This window comes from Procambarus clarkii, chromosome 88 (genome assembly GCF_040958095.1).
Source record: "Procambarus clarkii isolate CNS0578487 chromosome 88, FALCON_Pclarkii_2.0, whole genome shotgun sequence".
Classification (NCBI taxonomy): domain Eukaryota; kingdom Metazoa; phylum Arthropoda; class Malacostraca; order Decapoda; family Cambaridae; genus Procambarus; species Procambarus clarkii.
Window position 1 is genome coordinate 20065034 of NC_091237.1, and position 21370 is coordinate 20086403.

General features: G+C 34.7%; 2 protein-coding genes across 10 annotated transcripts in view; both read left to right on the forward strand.

The window, feature by feature from the left end:
- The window catches only part of Ptp10D (Protein tyrosine phosphatase 10D), a 91957-nt gene extending 87025 nt beyond the window's left edge, over positions 1-4932 (forward strand). For 2 of the 3 annotated variants that reach the window (XM_045726762.2, XM_045726763.2), the window contains one exon: positions 645-4932. Coding sequence is in view for 1 of the 3 variants with exons in the window: in XM_045726763.2 (XP_045582719.2) it covers positions 645-676 (32 nt within the window). In the remaining 2 variants the exon portion in view is untranslated. The remainder of the gene's footprint in view (positions 1-644) is intronic. The other variant, XR_006771411.2, reaches the window with a different exon arrangement.
- Positions 4933-9458: 4526 nt separating this feature from the next.
- Mekk1 (mitogen-activated protein kinase kinase kinase 4) overlaps positions 9459-21370 on the forward strand; it is a 58865-nt gene continuing 46953 nt past the window's right edge. For 2 of the 7 annotated variants that reach the window (XM_045726754.2, XM_069317654.1), the window contains exons 1-13: positions 9459-9744; positions 11046-11219; positions 11803-11915; positions 12659-12840; positions 13962-14051; positions 15590-15775; positions 15972-16097; positions 16277-17100; positions 17576-17720; positions 18704-18790; positions 19865-20080; positions 20365-20538; positions 21140-21297. In XM_045726754.2, the coding sequence (XP_045582710.2) occupies positions 9605-9744; positions 11046-11219; positions 11803-11915; positions 12659-12840; positions 13962-14051; positions 15590-15775; positions 15972-16097; positions 16277-17100; positions 17576-17720; positions 18704-18790; positions 19865-20080; positions 20365-20538; positions 21140-21297 (2615 nt within the window). In that variant the 5' untranslated portion in view covers positions 9459-9604. The remainder of the gene's footprint in view (positions 9745-11045; positions 11220-11802; positions 11916-12658; positions 12841-13961; positions 14052-15589; positions 15776-15971; positions 16098-16276; positions 17101-17575; positions 17721-18703; positions 18791-19864; positions 20081-20364; positions 20539-21139; positions 21298-21370) is intronic. The other 5 variants (XM_045726755.2, XM_069317657.1, XM_069317656.1 and 2 more) reach the window with 5 other exon arrangements.

The following is a 21370-nucleotide window of genomic DNA, read 5'->3' on the forward strand; positions in this document are numbered from 1 at the left end:
GCACCCCTTCTTTGTCCACAATGTCATTGCACTCTTGTATATAATGTTTTGCTTTGTGTGAAATAATTTGCATGCACAATGTTGTATCATACGTGTATTTACTTTGAAAATTAATACTTGTGCACAATCGTGTAGGAAATAATTTGTATTATAATCTCAAAAGAAATGTGTTAATTGGTTCCGGTGTTGACAAGTGATAATGAATAATTACTGTTAGTGCTTTGGTTTAAGCTGATTACTGTATCTTTTAATATCTATATATAAAGCACATTTAGTAGACCTTTCTTGCTTTGAATGATACTTCTTGATTTGCTAAGGATTACTGTATTATACAGTACTAAAATGTGAGCATTTAGGCAGTGTTTATATACTTTGAACACATTTTAGTGTGATTTGAGAGAATATTTTAGTGATCAGTACGTTATTGCCTTTAGTGTTCTAATGTAACAGTCTGTAACAAGCTTGGGATTTCACATATTTCAGTGTAGTCTTAAGTTTTCCAATCATAAAACAATTACATCAGATTAATGCTGAAATTTATATTTATGAATGTGGCTAATGTTCATTATCATTCAAGATATTTAATTATGTATTATAAAATAATTATAATTATTATATATCTGATTTTTCATTCCCTCTTGCAGATGATGAGGGGATAGCAGAATCGGGCATGTGACAGGAGGCTTATGGGCTGCAACCATTACCAGCCTATGCAAGTTTAGATTTAAAATAACAACCACAATCTACTTCCTGAGAAATTTGTTTAAGAAATGAATTTCCAGAGGAACTTATAAACTCTTTTTGGATAAAGCAGACATTGTCATCTGACAACTTGTTTATGCTTATGAGAGTGGTAGATTGTGTGACTGACATTTCTTAGATAAGGTTGTGTTATTGGTTAATCTTGAGAAGAGATATACGGAAAGCAAATTATAATAATTGTAAATACTCAACATTACCAGTAGACATGACAATCTGATATTAAAAATTATATATTATTTAATGCTTGTTGTTTTGCTGGTGCACGTAAGAAATTTCACCTAAAAAATGTTGTTTCTAAGAAATATTTCTACCTCTTTAAATATTGAAATGTTATAATAATGACACACCACACTCGCCGAGTACGTATATGCCTCATATGTGGCGACACGGGTGCGTTATTCTACGGATACGTACACGAGATGATAATTTTGCTCGACTTGTGCATGTGATGCCTAAAGACAATGCTGGATACACCCACTTCGTAAAGAATGATGAAAATGTTTTTATACCTAGTGCCATTTTATCTCAGAGTTTGTCGGTGACAAAACTCGTCAAGACTTAACAGGAGAAATGTGAATCCGTCCTCAAGTTCTGTAGTAATGTTTTCTCTTGTATTTTTATTCCTTTATATTACTGTATAATTATTTTTTACTGATGTATATTTTATGCCTTTTCCTTGAATTGTATCTATGTTTATGATGTTCTTCATAGGTTGTTTTAGACATACAGCTCATCTATACTGTGTTTTACAAGACATCACTGACATTTCTCATGCTAATTTACATGTTGTCTTTTACAAGTCCTCAGTAAACTCATAATGTATTGGATTCGAGAAACCATACTGACAAGTAAATAATAGGAACACTAGTTGGGTTATATACCCAAATGTTGAAGATAAAGAAGTATAATTTATCAACTTTATTTTATCTTGTTCAGCATTATTTTATTGTCTTTCCTAATTTTCATCTTTCATATTCACTTTTTTCTGTTTTTGTGTACTCTTATAAAGGATAAATTATCTCATTTCAAAAATATTCATATTTCTGCCAAAGAAACAGCTGATGACCGCTTAATGAATTTAATAACCTAACTTCTGATAGTGTGATCTTTACATCAGTCTTCAAGATTAGAGACATTTAAGTACTTGAAAATAATCTGTATTTATTTGGTTTGGCACTCAAAATTCATAGTACAGTATGCATAATACTGTTAGAACAGTAATCAGCAAAATTTGTCTGTTATTCATTGTGAAATTAGGTACCAGTGGGACCTCACTTAAACTACTTTATACGGGGTGGAGCTGATTTTTTAAAATTTCGATGCAGTATTTATTGTAGGTTCCATATAGAATAGGACAGCTGATTACTTGGATGTGTCCTGATGGGTTGTCACTACAACAACTTATGCAAACAATCCTCATAAATACAACATTTTTTGTTACAACAAGCAATTTGAGCTGCAAACAATCCTCATAAATACAACATTTTTTGTTATAACGAGCAGCAATTTGAGCTAAAGACAAACGTTCATACATTACAGGAGTTTGATTTACTGTAGTGTTATTCGTTGGAGCGAGGTGTCTGTACTGTACAGAGTCCTGGTTATCTGAAACAGAATCATCTGAAAGTCCAGGTTAACCAAAGGAAAACCAACCTGGATAGTAGTCTGGAATATCTAAAGGCCATTTAAAATATTTGGAACATGTATCAAATAATCAGATTTTTTTTTTAAGTTATCTGAAGGCCTTATGAGTATTTGGGTAATTTTGTTTAAAGCTGGGATTTATTACAAATTTGTGTTAGATATAAATGTTGTTGTCTATTATATGTGCTAATCAAAAGAATATTTTTTGTCTTAAAAATTGGCAAAATGAAAGTCTGGATTAATGATAAGGGGTACAATCCTAGTTACTGTTGGTAGGCTGAACTCCAGTACAGCTTATGAAAGATGGATAAAAGTTTACACAATATCAAATGAGAAAATGCACAGGCCATTATTTGCTATTACATACTCAAGCATTATTTTGGGATTAGTGATATTTATTGCTTAAATGTGAGGGTGTTGGTCACGGCTGTTTTAGTAGCTTTACATGAAATGTTAATGATTTCTTGTAATATTTTATTTCAGTGTCTAGTCTTAACAAGAAAACAAAATTTAGTGGGACCATGGTTGAATGAGTCTGTGTTGTTGTGTAGTGATTTATTTATAGATATATCCTTTATATTTTGTTTATGGAATTAATGTAATAGGTGAGGAATTATATAAATAACTGACAGAACTATTAAAAATCTTTAAATTAATAAAGATTTAAAGTTTATTTGTTAACATTAATTAAACATGCACATTCATACTACATACACACACATATACACATACACACACATATACACACACACAAAGTACATTAAGTGAAGAACCCATGCTACACTTTGCAATTTCAAAATTGCTTTGAAATAATTACTAAAGAAATTGTTCATGACCTTTGTGAGACCAAAGATGAATATGCAGCAGTTGTGTGGTGCTCATACCTTAAGAAGTGCATCAACAAACTGGAAAAAGTGCAAGGACATGCAACTAGTTACCTCCCAGATCTGAAAGACAAGAGCTATGAGGAGAGTTTAGAGGCATTAAGTATGCCAAAACTAAAAGATAAAGAAAAAAAAAAGGCAAAATGATCACTATGTACAAAATAGTAACAGGAATCAACAAAATTGATTGGGAAGAATTCCTGAGACATGGAACTTCAAGAACAAGTGGTCGCACCTCTTGCGCACCACTACCGCAAACACAGTGGTAGACGGTTGGCAGAAGTTAAGTGAGAAGGTGGTGGAGGCCAAAACTGTCAGTAGTTTCAAAGCATTATATGACAAAGTGCTGGGAAGATGGGACACGACAAGCATAGCTCTCATCCTGTAACTACACTTGGGTAATTACACACACACACACATGTGTACATATGTACGTTCTTTAATGCTGTATTTCCTTTGGGAATACATGGACATATATGTACTTAAATATATATATATATATAATAGATATACATACAATAAGTTAGAAAAAATGCCATCACTGTATTCATTTATCTATGAGTGATATGTGAATGGATTGTTGATTGTAATTTAATAGTGTCCTAAGTTCTGTTTCTGAATAAGTTCATCTCTAAAGATAAATGTGAAATTTAGTAGCATATATTATGCCTTAAACTGTATAACAGTATTTTTATCAAATTAAATATATATGTATAAAAAAGAATTTACAGAAAGTATTCATTATTGCTTTTTGCTCTGATATAGCCATTGCTACTCATCACTGCACCCACTGATGCAAAGTTTGTAATAGATCCAATCATAATTCTGCTATGTGTAGGAATAACAAAATTAGTTTATAGATTACTTAAGCTTGACTTCATAATACCATTAACCGGTTTGCATAAGCTTACCTCATTATCTTGCTCAGTGGAAAAGCTTAACGAGTTAAGTTTTTATATTTTTTCAATAGCCAACACATGTAATATTCAGTGTTGTTGAAATGTATGTTGTAAATATATCTGTATTTTTCTACACAATGTAAATACTTCCATGTACAGAATTTTTTATTAGAATTAGGTGGAACATTCATAGTGATTATAAATGGCAATCTTGAAGACTAGTGATATAGTCAACAATTTAGGTAGCTATAATTAAGTCAAGATCATAAATGCTCTGGAGAATGCATCATATAAATTGATATCAGCGACTGATTATATTAAATTGTTCTGCACAAGATTTTTAAGGTATAGTCAATAATTTATGAGAATTATTTTGTACAATAGTTCTAAGAATTTTATAAATTCTTTTTTTCTACCATAAGTACTTCAACTTCTTAAGTTCCTGCTGTCTATTTAGTCAACAAAAGAGTATTGTACTTTATTTGCCTTGTCTCAAAAATTACTGTTAAGTCTTAAAATATACTTTTAAAAATGATTGCAACACTAATAGGAGCAAAATGTGCAATTTTGTTACTAGCCTGTACCAGGTGTGTGACTCATTATGAATAATAGCATTAGTCTTCACAAAGTCTGTCCATTATTATTTGTTTAACTATGGATACCTAAAAGATAAATGTCATATACTCACATGTATATAAGATCATATTTATAGATCTTGTTAAATAATTAAAATGTTATTAAAATATTTGTTTTATTAAAAATTACCTTTTTTTTAAGTTTAACTGGTAAAGTGCAGTTGCTGTCATCCTGGGTAATGCCATTACAGTATCATACATTTCAACTGTATTGTATGGGTTTTACACAATGAAGCCAAGATGCACCAATATGGATGTAGTGAAGTTTACCTTGACCATGAAAAAAATCCTGCTATCAACTCATGATTGCATACTATAGTAATGCAGTTATCACAAATGCTACTATCCAATTCAATAATCATGGTATCGAATTCTATCATAATTACATTATATGTGTAGTATACTATGCTCATATGGTTTTCACAACTCCGTACAGTTGTAAAGATCAACCAGATCAACCAATCATCGTTTGAACATAACAGTGAAGGTCCCATTAGTAGTCGGGTTCGTTCTTGATGCTCAATCGAGAATTCCAGATTCGAATCTCTGGCAGGACAAATGCTTGGGCACATTTCATTTCACCTCTCTTCACGTAGCAGTAAGTAGGTACTCAGGAGTTAGTCAGCAATTCGCCCGAGGGGGGTGGGAGGGGACCTTGATACAGCCTCATGTGTATGAATATACTCTGGCTTCCTGTCCCCCTGACATTAAATTATTATTATTATTATTATAATAAAGGAGCTACAGAAGGCCAATTGGCTCACATGTGGAAGCTCTTATCTAGTAGGCATCCATCAGTCTTGGGAGACTATGGAATTGTGCTCTGGGCCACTCCAGGGTGCAAAGCCAGGGTAGGTTGATACGGAGGAGAAACTGTCACCCATGCAGCAGGTCCCCCCTCTCCACAGCACCAAAAGTCTCCAATGGAAAGGCAAACGCCAATACGATTGGTTCCAGCGCCATCGCAGGAACTGTCAAGCTCCTTTTAATATCATGGATATAAAGAGCTGCTGCCTTGTATCGGTCAGTAGGCCATTCATAAATCAGTTTTTAAGGATATATAGGCAGCAGCTCCTATTTATATCCACAATATAAGTAGGCACATTGTTATGCTTCACATCCAAGGTCTTGCATTTTCCAATATTAAAATGCATTTGCCAATCTTCCAATCATTTATGAAATTCATGTAGATCTCTTTTTAAGACTGAAATACAATTTATGCTTCCTACTTTACCATAGATCTTAGTGAAAAACATTTTGAGGCAATGGAGTAACTTGAACCTGCAATCTGGCAATTCCCAGATGCCTGCCTTAACCGACTCGGCTACGATGATACAAAAGTCGACCAACTTGGAACTCTACTCTAGTTCATAGGCAAGTTCAGTCCCAAACAAATCAAGATGGAAGTGATGGTGACAAAATAAATGATTATTTAGAGGTTTTAATATGGTAAGAGAATGCCAGAATAAATCAATTTATCCTGTGTTTAATTATCAATATATTTGCAACTTTTTATCAAAGTTGATCCTATTGAATGGTCATTGGTTAGGTAAGCCTTGTAGTATTTCAGGAATTTAGGGATGGCAGAAGAGCAGTCAGTGACACTTAAAGGCCAGAAAGGAAGAGTATAGAGCTATGATGTGTTTAGAACTGAGAACTATATGTACAGGCAGCACAAAACATCCACTAGATTGTGTGACATTGTAATTGCAAGAATTAGGCTGGGATATCGAGATCTATGGCAGGTGTCTGCAGGTAATGAATTCCCCAATGGTGAACATTCTAATTGTAAACTATGTAAACAAGAGCTAGGACAAACTCCAACACAACAGTACAGTACCTGCAATTTCCCTGTAATCAATGATTTTCAGGTATGATGTACTTTGAGATCTGTAACTACTTCATACACTCACGAATATTGGAAGATATTTTTGTGCTGTACCCAGAATTTGCTAGTGCTAATAGATAACCTTTGCATTTCATGTTCTCTCCTGATTCCATGTATGACTACCCATCCTGTCAGATGCAAGATAGTAGATGAACTTCTACCTAGCTTTTGATCTGCACTCTGTAGTCTTTCATATAGAATCGGGTGCAGCACATTGCTGTGTATACCTAAGCTTGTTCATAAAAAAAAAGGCCTAGAAAATTAAAAACTAAAATACATTATCCATAAACAATTTCAAGTATTTGAAACACAGTACTAAATTTTACTTTGCATTTTAATTGATAAATTAACTATTTAATCATTCTTCAACTTTACATATTTATAAATGGTTGGTTTATACCGGTTGTACCAACCATCTCTGGTTGTACCTCTATATAACCAGTCCCCGTGGTGTAGTGGTTAAGACGCTCGCCTGGCATTTCGCGAGCGCTTTGTCCTGGTTTTGTATTCTGGTTTAGGCCGGGGAGGATTTACTGGGCGCAAATACTTAGCTGTAGCCTCTGTTTAACTCGAACAGTAAAATGGGTACCTGGTTGTTAAACGATTTTTCGCAGGGTCGTATTCCAGGGAACATAGGATTAAGGACTTGCCCGAAACGCTACGCGTACTAGTGGCTGTACAAGAATGTAAGAACTCTTGTATATATAAATAAGTAAAAGAATAAATAAAATAAATATAACTTACCTTCTTTACAAGTTCCTAACCATACAAGGAAAAAATTACATAAAGTAATACAGTATTGCCTATTATAATTATGAATTATATAAACATTTTTAGTGCTCATATATATATATGATACTGAATAAAAAAATGTAAACAGGAGCAATTGTTAGAATCATAATGACACTAATAGAAACATTACAAAACACCTGAGACACTTAATAGTAAGTTGCCTTTCTTAGTGATACATACAATAGCTTATTCTAAAGCATTTTTTTCTTAAGAAAGGACTAAATACACTAACAAGCCTTGAAATAGCAGACATGTTTTGGCAAATAAAGACAATTATTGAGATATATAAAATAGGAAAGATGAGATTTACATATACCAAATTCAATTTCTTTCTTTATTATGTACCCATCCCGTGGGCGGTGGTGGAAAGGGCCCTATACCAAATATAACAATGTCAAGTACCCAAGAATATTCTTACACGACTTATTTTTTTAGATGAAAATGTAACAGCATAAGATTTAACCGATTAAGTTACTAAAATCAATTGAATGGTTACAGGTAAGTGTTGCCCCACATTTAAATATGGACTTCAATACAGAAATAATGTACTTGGCAAGGTTAGGCAAGGCTTTATAATGAATTAGTTGACATTTCCCACATTATATGAGTAAGTAATTATCAAAAGAAGGCACCAAGCCAGGGAGACTATGTAGCATTATATGAGTAAGCAATTTGAAAGTATAAATAATATTTGCATCACATATTAAAACAGTTAGGCAAGACTTATTCTCAATCAAATTCATTGGCTGTCTTCAGTATTTAATTTACCATGAATAATTTAATATATAGGCATCTAATTACTAAAATACTTTACAACTTTAATTATGGGCAAACTGTTTTCATTAGCAAATAAATCTGGCATGTCAGAAAAGCACATTGACTTTCGGCTTTTCTTAACCCAAATGAACAGCAGTTAATATCAAAGTATAAATTATTTATACAATAGATTGCTTTGGCAATTGTTATACTTTTGTCATAGACTACACATTTAATAAAAGTTAGCGACATAGACAGATTGATTGACTGATGAAGATTAAGCGCCACCCAAAAGGTGGCACGGGCATGAATAGCCCGTAAGTGGTGGCCCCTTGGAGCCATTACCAGTATCATTAGCTGATACTGGAGATTTTTGGAGGTGCAACTGCATCCTAGGAGAGGTCGTGACCTCTGTAGAGACAGAATATATATTGGGGGTCAGAACAGGACTGGTCCTGGACCGGTCGTCGCCCGAGGTCATGTTGGATGACCTCGTCTTGTAGTCCACCACCACGACACCTTAACTGTGGCCATCTTACCATGACCAGCCAACATCTATACCTTCCTAAATCACCAAGGAAAAGCCGCCACCACAGTGATAAGAACGAAAAGACCCGTAAGATGTTGCGTAACTCCTTCATCAAGCCGGCCCCGGCCCCCCCGGGGAGGGAGTCAGGTGTCTGGTGTAAACAAATATATAAAAAAAAAAATGCAACACGGAAAATATTATAATGACAAGGGATGAACTTTTCCTATTGTGGTTCAATTCGTATCATTTTAAGATGCAAAGCCACAACAGTTAAATTTGATTTTGTTGCAACATTACGTACTGTATTTTTACTGAATATTTTATACAATTTGCCAGAGGAGGTTATACATGAGATGCCTCAAAACTACAAGATAAATTAAGTTACACCTAATTCCTTAAACCAAAAATAAACCCCTTAATATGCACACTTAAACTTTATTAAAACTTTCAAAATAAGGGTGATTATCCCAAGAAAGGTGAAAATGTAGGTAAATGCTGTTATACATTTTAGTTATAGTTATACATTTTACAGTTATACATTTTAGTTATACATTAATTAGTTATAAATATACATTTATTTAGTTATACAATTTAATTTTAGCTAGTTAGTTATACATTATATGTTCTAGATACATAAGTTATATGGAAGGGTTAAGAGGAGGTTGTGAGAGGCTGCTGGCCAGTTTGTTTACCTTGGTGGAGGGAGGCAGATAACTGTGGCCTCCAGGACCCTCCAGTACCCTCCAGGACCTGGCCTCCACCCTCCACACACACCCCGGGGACCTCTGTCATGTGACGCCACACCTCACACCACTATGTCCAAAGAGGATGACGACGGCTGGAGGGAGAGACTTGGAATAGACTTCCAAATAGAGCTGTCGGACTCTGACATCGAGGAGGAAGTGTCAAGCCCCAGCAAGGTCGAGGCCAAGAGGACCTCCTCCTCCAGTTTCAAGTGAGAACTTCCTCACACTTGTCATTACGTCTTTTGATACTTACAAGACTTATAAGTATTTCTTATCCTAAATGGACCCAAAATGATAATCTTCAAGGCTCATAAATGTCCTTAGTTTAAAATTACTTGGAGACAGGTTTTTAAGGACTTGTGTGCTTCCAAGAAGTTATTTAATTATTGTTATTTCATTAGGTGGCAATTATTATTTTAAGGTTATCACAGAGCATATACTAATTGTGAGTAATTATCTACTCAATCCTTTACTTGACAATTATGTATGCTGTCCTGCATAATGTTAAGTACTGTACATAACATTCAGGGAACCCGTTAGCCCATACTAGGCAAGTCTTATTTAAGTCGACTCTCTCGCCCATATTCCTATCCAATCTGTTCATTTCATGCTAAAAGTAAGGCAAGGCAAAATAAACAAGACAAATATATGCATCTTATTTCTGGTTTGGTGAGATGAAGGAAGATGGGTTGATGGGGAAGGGAGGGGCCGTGATGCAGGATGGGAGGACTTGTATCGTCACTTTGGAGGCTTTTATGTTTGTTGTTTCACTTATTAGCTTACACAATGCAGTGTTTGTGTTGAATATCAGAGTTCATGTACACATATTTGATAAAAACAGTGACTGAGTATTGTGTATAGGCCTACAATGTAATGTTTTACATTTTGGTTTTGCATAGTTGGGATAGGAAGCCTACATTCCTGTTACATGTAAACATTCCTGACACTGTTCAGAGGGAGTGTCTTGCAACCCACTCCATTGCTGTCATTCTTGTGAGACTAATTTCAGTGGTCTGTGAGCATAAGTGATGATTGTACATTCAGGATTAAATATCAGAATGAATTTTTGTTCGGAACGTTGTCTCACGATCTTTTATTTGATTATTCAGGTTTTCAATTATAGTGCAGTATTCAAATATTTGATGTTTTAACAAATCCTAACTATTTTAGGAATTTAACTAAGACTGTATAATTTGTCATCTTCGATTAAATATTTTTATAATTCTTGAATATGTGTTAGATTTGACGAAAAGAGTTCACTGCTGTACAGTATTTGTCAATAATATTAAGGCTAATCAGTATGCATAGGCTACAGTAAATACCGGTAAGCATGTTTAGTTAATTTAAATATTGAGGGAGTATCTAAAGATGGAAGTGTTCATTACAGTACTGTATATACCTACCGTATTTACTCACAATTTTGTTCAGTTAAAAATCTAGCTATTTGATGCTTAGTGTGTTAATTAAGAGGGTACCATAGCATTAATACATGTATGTATAAATTTCACAGAAGAAACAGTAGCACCAGTGATGAATTGGTTGCACAAGAAGATGTCGAAAGACTTGAGAGCTTTGATTCCTTCACACAGGAAGAGGAGGAGTTGGCACATTACTTAAAAGAATTTGGGAAAACCCCCCCACGCACTGCCCGACAAAGGCGTCAGAAGGAGAGGGATGCGTATTGGTAAGCAAGAATATATTTTACTACAGAAATGTCAGGATAATGTATTTTATATTACTGGAATAAAAATATATCCTATGTGATTGTAAGCTGCAAATGGCAATAGTCTACTTGTACATTGGTCAAGTAAATTCCCAGCTAATTACCTAAGTGTAGTTACAGGATTAGAGTTATGCTTGTGGTGTCCCGTCTTTCCAGTGCTCTTTGTAACATGATGCTTTGAAACTTTAACGTTTTGGCATTTATCACATTCTCACTTTTTTTTCCAGTGTTTTCTCTTTTATCTCACTTCCCTCCATTTCAGCCTAGGACCCTATGTCGGTTCCACCCTTCTAGCATCTAGGTATCCATCATAGTCTACTGGCTGTAGGTCTTTCTTGCCCTCATGTCCTTTCTTATGTACTTCGAGGGTATTGTAACTTTTGGTTGATGTTTTGGAGAGACTACTGTGAGGTTTGGGCAGGAGGTGGTAGGAATGTCCCACAGTTTATATATTAAATATTTTTGTAAGAAAATTTGTATATTTGCTGTCATATTTTAATATACTGTACTGTAATGTACTTGATTTATAATTTTTATTTTATAGTTCACAAGCCAAAGAAGCAGCAAAAACAATAAAAGCAACTTTGAAACGTCGCAACACTGCGGAGAGATTTCTTTCTCTCCCTGGCTTCTCGGATCATGTAATACCTGAAAATGGTGAGTGCTGCCTATTACACTTTTAGGTTTTTATCTAATTTCAATAAATTTGATGATAAAAGTAGGTTGTTCAGTACTTGTAAGTTAAAGATAAATACATGGATTTTCCTGTTGCAGTTATTCAGAGAGGAGCAATTAGCATGTGCAGCTGTAAGTGACCATGTAACAGGTGTCTTGTATTTTGTTTAGTTTAAATTTGCCATACGTTTAGTCATTTGAATATTTTATGCTTTGTAAATAGAGTTAATAACACTGTTACATCCTTATCAAGTACTGCACAGTATAGCAGCTTTCCTGGGTACAGTATAACATGGCCCCTCTAGGTGCAGTGTATAAAATATGAGAATACAGTATTCCCCAAATTATCATTAGTCAATCATATTTGGTAAATATTTTGGTTTTAAAGATGCTTTGCCTTTCAAAAACATAATGCTTAAGAAATAAGTATTATATATTTTAATTGAATTATTGCTTTTGTATATAAGTCATCCATAAATTACATGTTTTTCCACTAAACTGTTGGGTTCATTACTAGTTCATTAGTAGTGTTATATGCTATTAAATACTGTATATGAAATTATAAAAATTTATACAATTATGAAAATATATACAATAATTCAAAGAAAGTACATACTCTGTTCATTTACTAAATTTTGAGGCTGTGGGTAGTCAAGTCATATATTATTACAGTAATTATATGATGTGTAGAGTTTAAGAGACTTACACAGGCATTTTTTCATCAGCCCCTGAAAGAACACGACAACAGTATCGAGAACGTAAGCGTTCTATGGACCGAGTGCGTTCTCAAGACAGGGAGCATAAACAGTCAACTTTAGAAAATCTGACAAATTTAATGAACAATCTCACGACCTCGGATTCTGATGAACGATGTGAGAGTCTTCCGCCTTTGTCACCAGCAGTTAAGGTATCATCCTTGGCAGTTATGTAGATGTAGAGAGAGAGAATTTCTCAAGATGTTACTGAATCTTGAGAAAGTGATCTTATTGTTACAGTACATTACTGTATTGTATAAATGCCATTAAAATTGTATATATTAATTTTCCTTTCCTGACATAATAAATCTTGTGAAGAGGGATTAAATAATACAAATTGTCCATAATAGCCACTACTTGACTATTACTTCCTCAATGTAGTATGTTCTATTTTCTGCTTCTCATTAGTCTTGCATTCTTTTAAGCATATTGTTTGAATTACGTATAGAGGGAATATATAAATGGCCTTGAGTCCTACAGATTAGATTTGTGAAGAACAGAACTGAGATACTAGACAGTAATCTTTCAATTGGTATTAATTAACCTCTCTCTTGCCAAGATAGAATGATACACACAACAACAATTGCCTTAATACAAAATATGGATAATTTATGCTTCAAAACAGTTTGTATTTTGTACTATAGGCCGCGAGCAAAAACTAATTAGGAGAATGGTTTTATTTTAAGCTGATTAATTTTAAAGAGAGATCACTGAACAGAAGACAGGAAGTGCAGTAGGAGGTAAGTGGCTAGGAACTTTATACAGGTACTACTGTACATATATTCATTTTATATTTTCCTCCTAAGCTAATGACCATCTTAAACAATCACATTATATATATATATATATATATATATATATATATATATATATATATATATATATATATTTTATTTATATATATTATATATATATATATATATATATATTTTATTTATATATATTATATATATATATATATATATATATATATATATATATATATATATATATATATATATAAATATATATATATATAAATATATATATATAATATGCACTGTAATATAATATACCATGGATGATTTTCATAATTGTGGCCACCAATAATTCCCCCCCATCCTTGTTCCTATCAAAGTAAAGCATGTATGGGCTGTTTAAAACTAATTTCATTCCGTTTTGTTCAAGACCAGCATCAATGATTAGGCTTGCTCCTTCTTGGGAACTAGTCTCATGCTTCTATATCATTTTGCTTTACTGACCAAACTTACAGAATTGTATACAAATTTTGTAGGTTACAACATGCCTAAATACTGTGGATTGCTGTCAGACTGTTTCTGGTCACGTGGTTGAGTATACTGTGGTGTCCACTCTTCGTTTAAAGGTATTAGTGACTTGCCTCGGTTGCCATTGAATATCGGTGCTGGAGAGGCAAAGACAACATTTGTCCTTTCATCCCTTGGCAGTTCTTCGCTTCAGCCATATTGACATAACTGATCCACTTGGTGGTCACCTAGTTACTTGCTGTATACTTAAAAAAATGCTGCTGTTAAAATTCTGCCTTATTTTTTATGTTTTTTGCTTCTAACTTGGTGTGCTTCCGTACATGGCCCTTTTTTTCATCTTGCATTTCTATTGCTTTTCATAAAAAAGTGTTTTTTGCTGTGCTGCAAATTTAAGATTTTGAATAGATGTAGGTTATACGCGTAAAAAAAATAAAATTAAATGTACTGTACTGTACTATACTGTACATGTAAATAAGTCATTGGTGATTCTTTGAGCTACATTGATGTTACATAAAAGAAGTGTGTGGTGTATAGTTTGTTTATTGGATAGTTAAAGATAGGAATATTTCCATGTCTGTTTGACTGATTCATGTCAAGATTTCATAATTGTTATTTCTAGCATCATGAGGACTAGCTCATCATCATCATCCATCATAGATCAATTAAGATATTTGTGATAATCATCTTCAATCATTACCATCACCATTACCACTACTTTCTTTTAATGTATCAATATTAGAAATAAGCACATTTGAAACAGTAAATCATATTGTATCTAATCCTGCATTATTCAAGTTCCTGAGCTTACCAGATCAGATAAAGTGCAATTTAAGAGTAGGGGGTTGGGGAGTCTCTTGGTTTATTTTGTAATGTGATTTCCTCATGCCACTACGATGATGTGCCTTGACTCCAACAAGTCAAGTGAGAGTGCTTACTCTCTGCCTAGTGTTTATTTGCCAGGAACATTATTGTGATCCTTAGGGTACTTCCCCTAATAACAAAGAATACTTTGGCAAGTGCTTCAAGAAGTAATATGTGTACAAGCATGTTGCACTTCCAATCAAGTAGAACAAAAGATTGTAGCTGTCTGCTCATCACCTCATATGTAGACTTTATTTAAAATATTAATCTTGACATTATAAAAGCCTAAGAAATAATAATTTATCATGGAAAACAGGTAGGAGTCGGGCTGTTGTCTTGGCAGTGGTGGGTGCTCCACCTGGTTTTCTCCTTATTATAAACAAATGTAAAGATATACATAATGTTTAGTTATATCTTCCTTCTCATTATGGAAATGATTGTTCATAGTGCATTATTTATATATTTCTAGTAATGCAGATTTTGACGTTAGAAAAGTAATAAATTATCAGGAAAAGCAGTATGCTTGTCATTTGTAATGTAGGCGCACACATCAGCTTTCCTACATGCCTAAAGTTATATGCTTATTACTATTTTTCATTATATTCTTCCTCTTATGACTTTTTTGCCAGTGATTTAACTTTTCTTGTTTTTGCTGCTGTTATTATTTGATCTTGCAGTTCTTTTATTAAAAATGTATTTTTGTGCAACTGAACCACTTTCTGACTGTGCTATAAATGGAAGGGTCAATTAATTCTTAGTTTTATATATTGTTCAGGTTGATTCAAGATCACGGTACATGAGTGTGTCTTGCCGAAAATGTGAAGATGGGATTGAATCTGATCAAACTGATAAGCGTAAAATCTCTACTGCGGAATTACCTCAAGATCGTGTTCAATACTTCGCTCATTTACAGAGTCTAGTCAAACCTGGCACTCAGGAAATTGTATTTAACCAGCGTCAGGTATGTTATCCTTGTGCAGCACATATAGTTCCAGTAGTTTATATGAATGTTGGTACAGTATTTTATAATGAAGGTATAATAGATCAGAGTCATTAAATTTTATGTATTTGTAGATGTAAGATGTTGGGCTGATAAGTAGATGGAAATTGGATTTCATGAATTTTTCTCATAAATTCGGTATTTGTCATATTGCCAGCAGAGCGAGGAAGAGGTGCTCTACCAACAGGAACTGTACGAAATGCTATGGTTGGAACTTCAAGCATGGCAAGCTGGCTTAGATTCCAACACTTTTGATACCCAGTTGATTTCCCAAAGACATGAGGTAATTTTTGTCTGTGCTATGTTACATGCTATGTAAATTTTGTATTTACTAAATATGCCTCTGTATTCATATCTCCTTGAGGAACTTGATCCTTGCTGGTTTTGTATCATTATGTATTTTGCCGTTTTCACCATTTATTCCTACTTTAATATTAATTTGGATTTTGTGATTATTTGCAGGTTTATGGTGTAATACAGGAAGTTTTAAATTTCAACTTTGACTTCAATAAAAAAAAGAAACATCTTGAAGATGCTGAAGTCCAGTCTGAAATGAAAATAACCTCTGTTGATGAACTGGTGAGTACAGGAGATCTGAGGATCGGGGGAGTTGCTGTACTGACTCATGTGGCAGCTGATGGCGTTGGTGCTAGTAGAGTGGCAGGGGAGGAAGATGATTGTAGTGGCTGTCTCTCCATTTGGTGTAAGGGATGTCTGGAGAAACAAACAGAGGGCCTTGTTCAAGTTGCTGCAGTGCTAAAGAAACTTGACTATGTAGAGTCTCTCTTCCCATCTACAAAGAAATTAGCTCTGCATTTTCCAGAATGGGAACAGCCAGAATTTGTAAATAGATACAAGGCTTTGTGTGTATGGTACAATACAAGTGTTCAGTTAAGAATGAAAATTGAGGTCCTCGGGAAGCTCCTTGGAAACATGACCAATACCCTCATACCATGGCCCACATTTAGTACCTCCTTTACTGGTGCAATAACTCCAACATCCAGTTATGACTCTGGAGCACCATTAGCAACTCCATATGAGGAATCGGTGCAAGAAACAGAAACGTGCATTTCCAAGTCGGCATCCTCTGTTCGATTCGTCGTAGACTGTGATAAGTCTGATGCGAGCTCTAACCCATCTGACTCAAATAACTCGACGGACTCAGGACACACAACTACTAGCACCAACAGTGGCTTTCTGCTGCCTCCTGGCCATTCATCTGCTCCTCCAGCTGGTGGACTCCGTCGTTGCCTTAGTGATATCTTCATGGAAGCCAATCCTTACAGGTAATTATTTTTGTTATATATAGTTCGAATAAGTGAGAAAGGAACATGGAATAAAAGCCCTTACTAGAAAGAAGACTGGTAGAGATGTAGCCAGAGGGCTGCCTAGAGTTTCAACTTCTTTTGAATTATGCTTAGATGCAAGATTTTGGTGATGTATGAATGTATAACATCTGGAATTGTAGTAGTAGAAATTGATTGTTTAAGAAGCAAGTATATATTGCTAATTAGACAAATAACCCAACCAACACCTGAAATTAAATGAAAGTTTTTCAGTCCATTTGGGACCCTTATCAATTCCTTGGCTACTAATGTATAAACATAATTTTACTTGTAAATCTAAATGATAATATGTTGATTTGTGCACACGTAATGCTAGCACTTTTATACAGCACTTGTTACTGATTATTACTACAGGAGTATTTTGTTTATCATTTTTAAACAACCCAGTTTCTTTGAGTAACTGTCTGTTTTACAGGAAGTATGTTGAGAAACTTTTAAGAAATAAAGGCATGAAGAAGACTTTTGATAAAGTGGCCGAGGTGATCCGTGATGTAATGTCTCGTACTATGTGCATCCTGGATGAACCTCACAGAACACAAAGGAATGGAAAATTACAAAGGGTAGCTACTACTCTGTTGCATTTATTTGTAATGTAGTGCACTTCTGTGTATTTTGATGAGAGTGAGTTGTTTGTGGGAAATTTTAACAGTATATAGCTTGATGATTTGACCATTTTGATATTTTATATTAAAAAAAAAAATTCTGCTGAAGGTAGTACAGTACCATTATATAGTAATTGTAAGTTTTAATTTCTGAGCAATCCAACTCAATTGATTCCTAAGGTAAAATCATATTGACCTCATTAAGATCTGGTGCAATCTGGGCAGGTTGACATTACTCATCGATGGAACTTTTTGAATTGTCATTAACTAGTCAGACTGGTGCTAGGTAGACTGCTGAATACTTGAACCTGCCTAGAATGTAGACAATAAGGTGCAGTATAGTACAACCTTGATTCAGTAAACTATATGGGACTAACCCCAATTCGTTGCAGTGAGGGATTTATTGCAAACGGAGATGCCTCCAGGATTCATTTCCCACGCTCTATGGGCTAATTTGCTTAGCAAAATTATAATTTCAACCTGTCATGTGAAGGGCAATAACCAAGAGTAAAGAGATTTAACCTCGTTTAGCATATTTACCACACACAAGTCTTGAAATTTCATTTTCAAGGCAAAAGGGCCCATACCTGTATTTTACTGAACGAGAACCTTCGAAACTGGAAAAAAAAAGATCCATAAAGTGTGGTTTTAAATATGTTCAGTGGCTTTCCCAAAGCTCAAACTATTTCCTATATGTTGCCTCCATCTGCGAACTCAATCCCAGCATCCTAAGCAAATCCACACATCCCCTGCTTATCCCCGGTTTGTCAAATCGAGTTAGTAAATCCATCATTGAAAATGCATTCCACACTTAGATTCGATGAAATGAGGTTTGTTGAATCAAGGTTCCACTGTGCATAACATAAGTGTCTTTCCAGGAGACATCTTAGTATAAAAAACATGCTAAGCCTCACACCCTAGTTAACTAGAGCACTGAACAGCCCACCAGGTCACGTACAGGTGGCACCACTGACACCACAACAAAGTCTTCCAGCCCAATCTCGCATTCTGTCCTGACGTCTTGCAGGGTGAGACAAGACTTTGGAGTTAAAAGGCTTCTGTTATCTTAAAAATGTTTTGTTTTGTGGTGACTTATGCTACATTATTGAGTGCTTCTTGTACATGTGTAGCAAGCCCTTTGTGCATCTGCACTCATCTCTGTGCTTAGTCAGTTTGTGTTTAACAGTTGTGATTCTCCTCTTGATTTTCCTTACTATAAAAATGTAAACATTTGTGCTAAGCATATATTTACTATCTGTCCTAAGTCCAATTTTATAGTACACTTGCATTGGTTTTCTTGTCTGGAGATCTCCCTCTTTTTTACACTTCTTGTGCCTTGTCCAGCACTTTGTACTGTGTACAGGGTATGGCCGATCTTTTATCACCAGCGTGTTGTAACAGTTTTCATGTTTACTCCTGGTCAAGCCTTGCTAACATTTCATTATTCTTGTTAATTTTGTCCCAGCCATGGGTATTTCTCAACCATCCTTGTTATTTGTGTGGACAGGGTTAAGCTAAAGCGCTTCCTTGGCTGCCAGATCTCTTCTTGTGCACTTTGCTACTGGGCAGAGTTCCTGGTACTCTAGCATTTGTTACTGCCTTTGCTTATTTTCTTGAATGTGTTGTTGTATTAGAGGTAGGAACTTTGAGAATTTGTTCTTCCATGAAGTTTGTAACAAGCTTTGAGCTTTGGCTCTTCTATATCAGTAGTAGAGTTCTCAGCTTTTAGCTGATACAGTGGTATTACAGAATCCCATCTACTGAGAGGAGAATGTGGCCCATCTGGACTTTTCAACTTAATGATTCAGGTCTGGATTGTGCCTCCTTAGCACCAGCATGACCTGGCAGGAAAAGTTTGAAAGTTCCCAGCTGCACTGGCGCTGAATTTTGACTTGTCTTGACCAGAGGTCACTAGGATTATGCCTAAGGCAGTAACTGCATGCTGCCCAGAAAAATACTTTCCATGTTCCCTCTAAGTTTGAGTTCTGTCATATTTTAAGAAACTAAAATGTATTGTGCATATAATTTGTGTTTAATTAACTTTATGTAGTGCCATTTTTAGCTCTGAAATGTACCATTAATGTCAGTAATTTATATTTCAGTATGGATCTGATGTACCTTCAGTTGCATTGGCTGTGACCTTGCAAGAGCTAAACAAATATGGCCCTTGGACTTCCAAATTTGATACTATGAAGCTCCCTCCCTTTTATTCAATGTTCATATTCTTGGCTGCTGTTTCACTCCAAATGATGAGAGAGTGTCTTAAGCTGAGACTGGAACAAATGCCTGAGAAACCTTCTAGACTTAGTATTAAGGAAGTAAGTTGATGGAAGACAAGTACTTACACTTAGCATTAGTCAACTATTTAGGTTTAGTATTATCAAAGTATCTGGTCAGGCACTGAGATTCAGCAGTGTTCAAGTTATTATATACCGTATTTGCCAAGGGACATTGACTAATATTGTTATAGTGTTGAAGAAATTAGTTGTGTTTAAAATATATTGTCTAGTTTAATTTTTGTCCAGACTTTGATATATGTACTGTTGATATTTGTGAGCTTTAAAATGCTTTATTAGATGTTATCATTTTTGCTTTCACACAGCTTATGAGAGAGTACAAAGAGGGTGTGAAGTTTGCTGTATTGGTGAGGCAGAAGTATTTGCGGTCATGCCAAGCTCTTTTCATTCACCTCACCCCAGAGCTGCGAGATAACTTGGAACAAAGACAGAATCAAGCCATAGAAGAACTTGATGCTAACATTAAGAGAATGTTAGAAGTGAGTGCAATGTATTTGTATTAAGGCATGTTCTGAAATTATTTAATTGGCTAGACACACTTAAACTAACATCTTTGTTATTCAGAATCAATTCAGTAAGTTTGGTGCACTTGTTTCTTCCTGATTAGTTGGATATACAATATAAAAGTTTAGTCATAAATCATTAATTTAAATTTGTCAGTAATAATTTTGGGATTTGACACATTTTACTACTTGGGAAAGTTATTGTTTATCAACAGTTGCATCAGTTTGTTTATGTATCTCTGCTTTCCTGCTATGTCCCTTATATTGTAACAATTTAAAAGATTTTAAAGTTGGTCAGAACATTGACAGCTTGACTTTAACAACTTTATTATTAATGTACTATTTTTACACCTCTCTGCAATCCCTTCCTCTTTCCACTGACATGTAGTTCGTTCTTTTGTGTTTGTATTGCAGGTATGTTTTGCTGTTTATTATTTCATAACACTATGGCTGCCAGGTTTCATGCTGGCAGCCATAGTGTTATGAAATAATAAGATAATACAATATGGATAGTAAGATAGCAATGTTAATATGTTACACATAAATTGTCATACAAGTATGTTAATTGTCTCTCCAGGTGTATTTAGAATGGCTGGATCAGTTTGTGTGTATGTTGCACCGAGAACCTCATGCATCGAGTTTGCAGCGCAATTTTCTCCAAGAAGAATGGCGCTTTGTTCAAGCTACGTGTCCCCACGTTACTGAGGGAGACAGCTTGGCGGCAACACGTTTCTGGTGAGATCTATCAATCTGTTATACAGTACTATATTTATACAGCGTATTATATGCACTATACATACAGTAACAT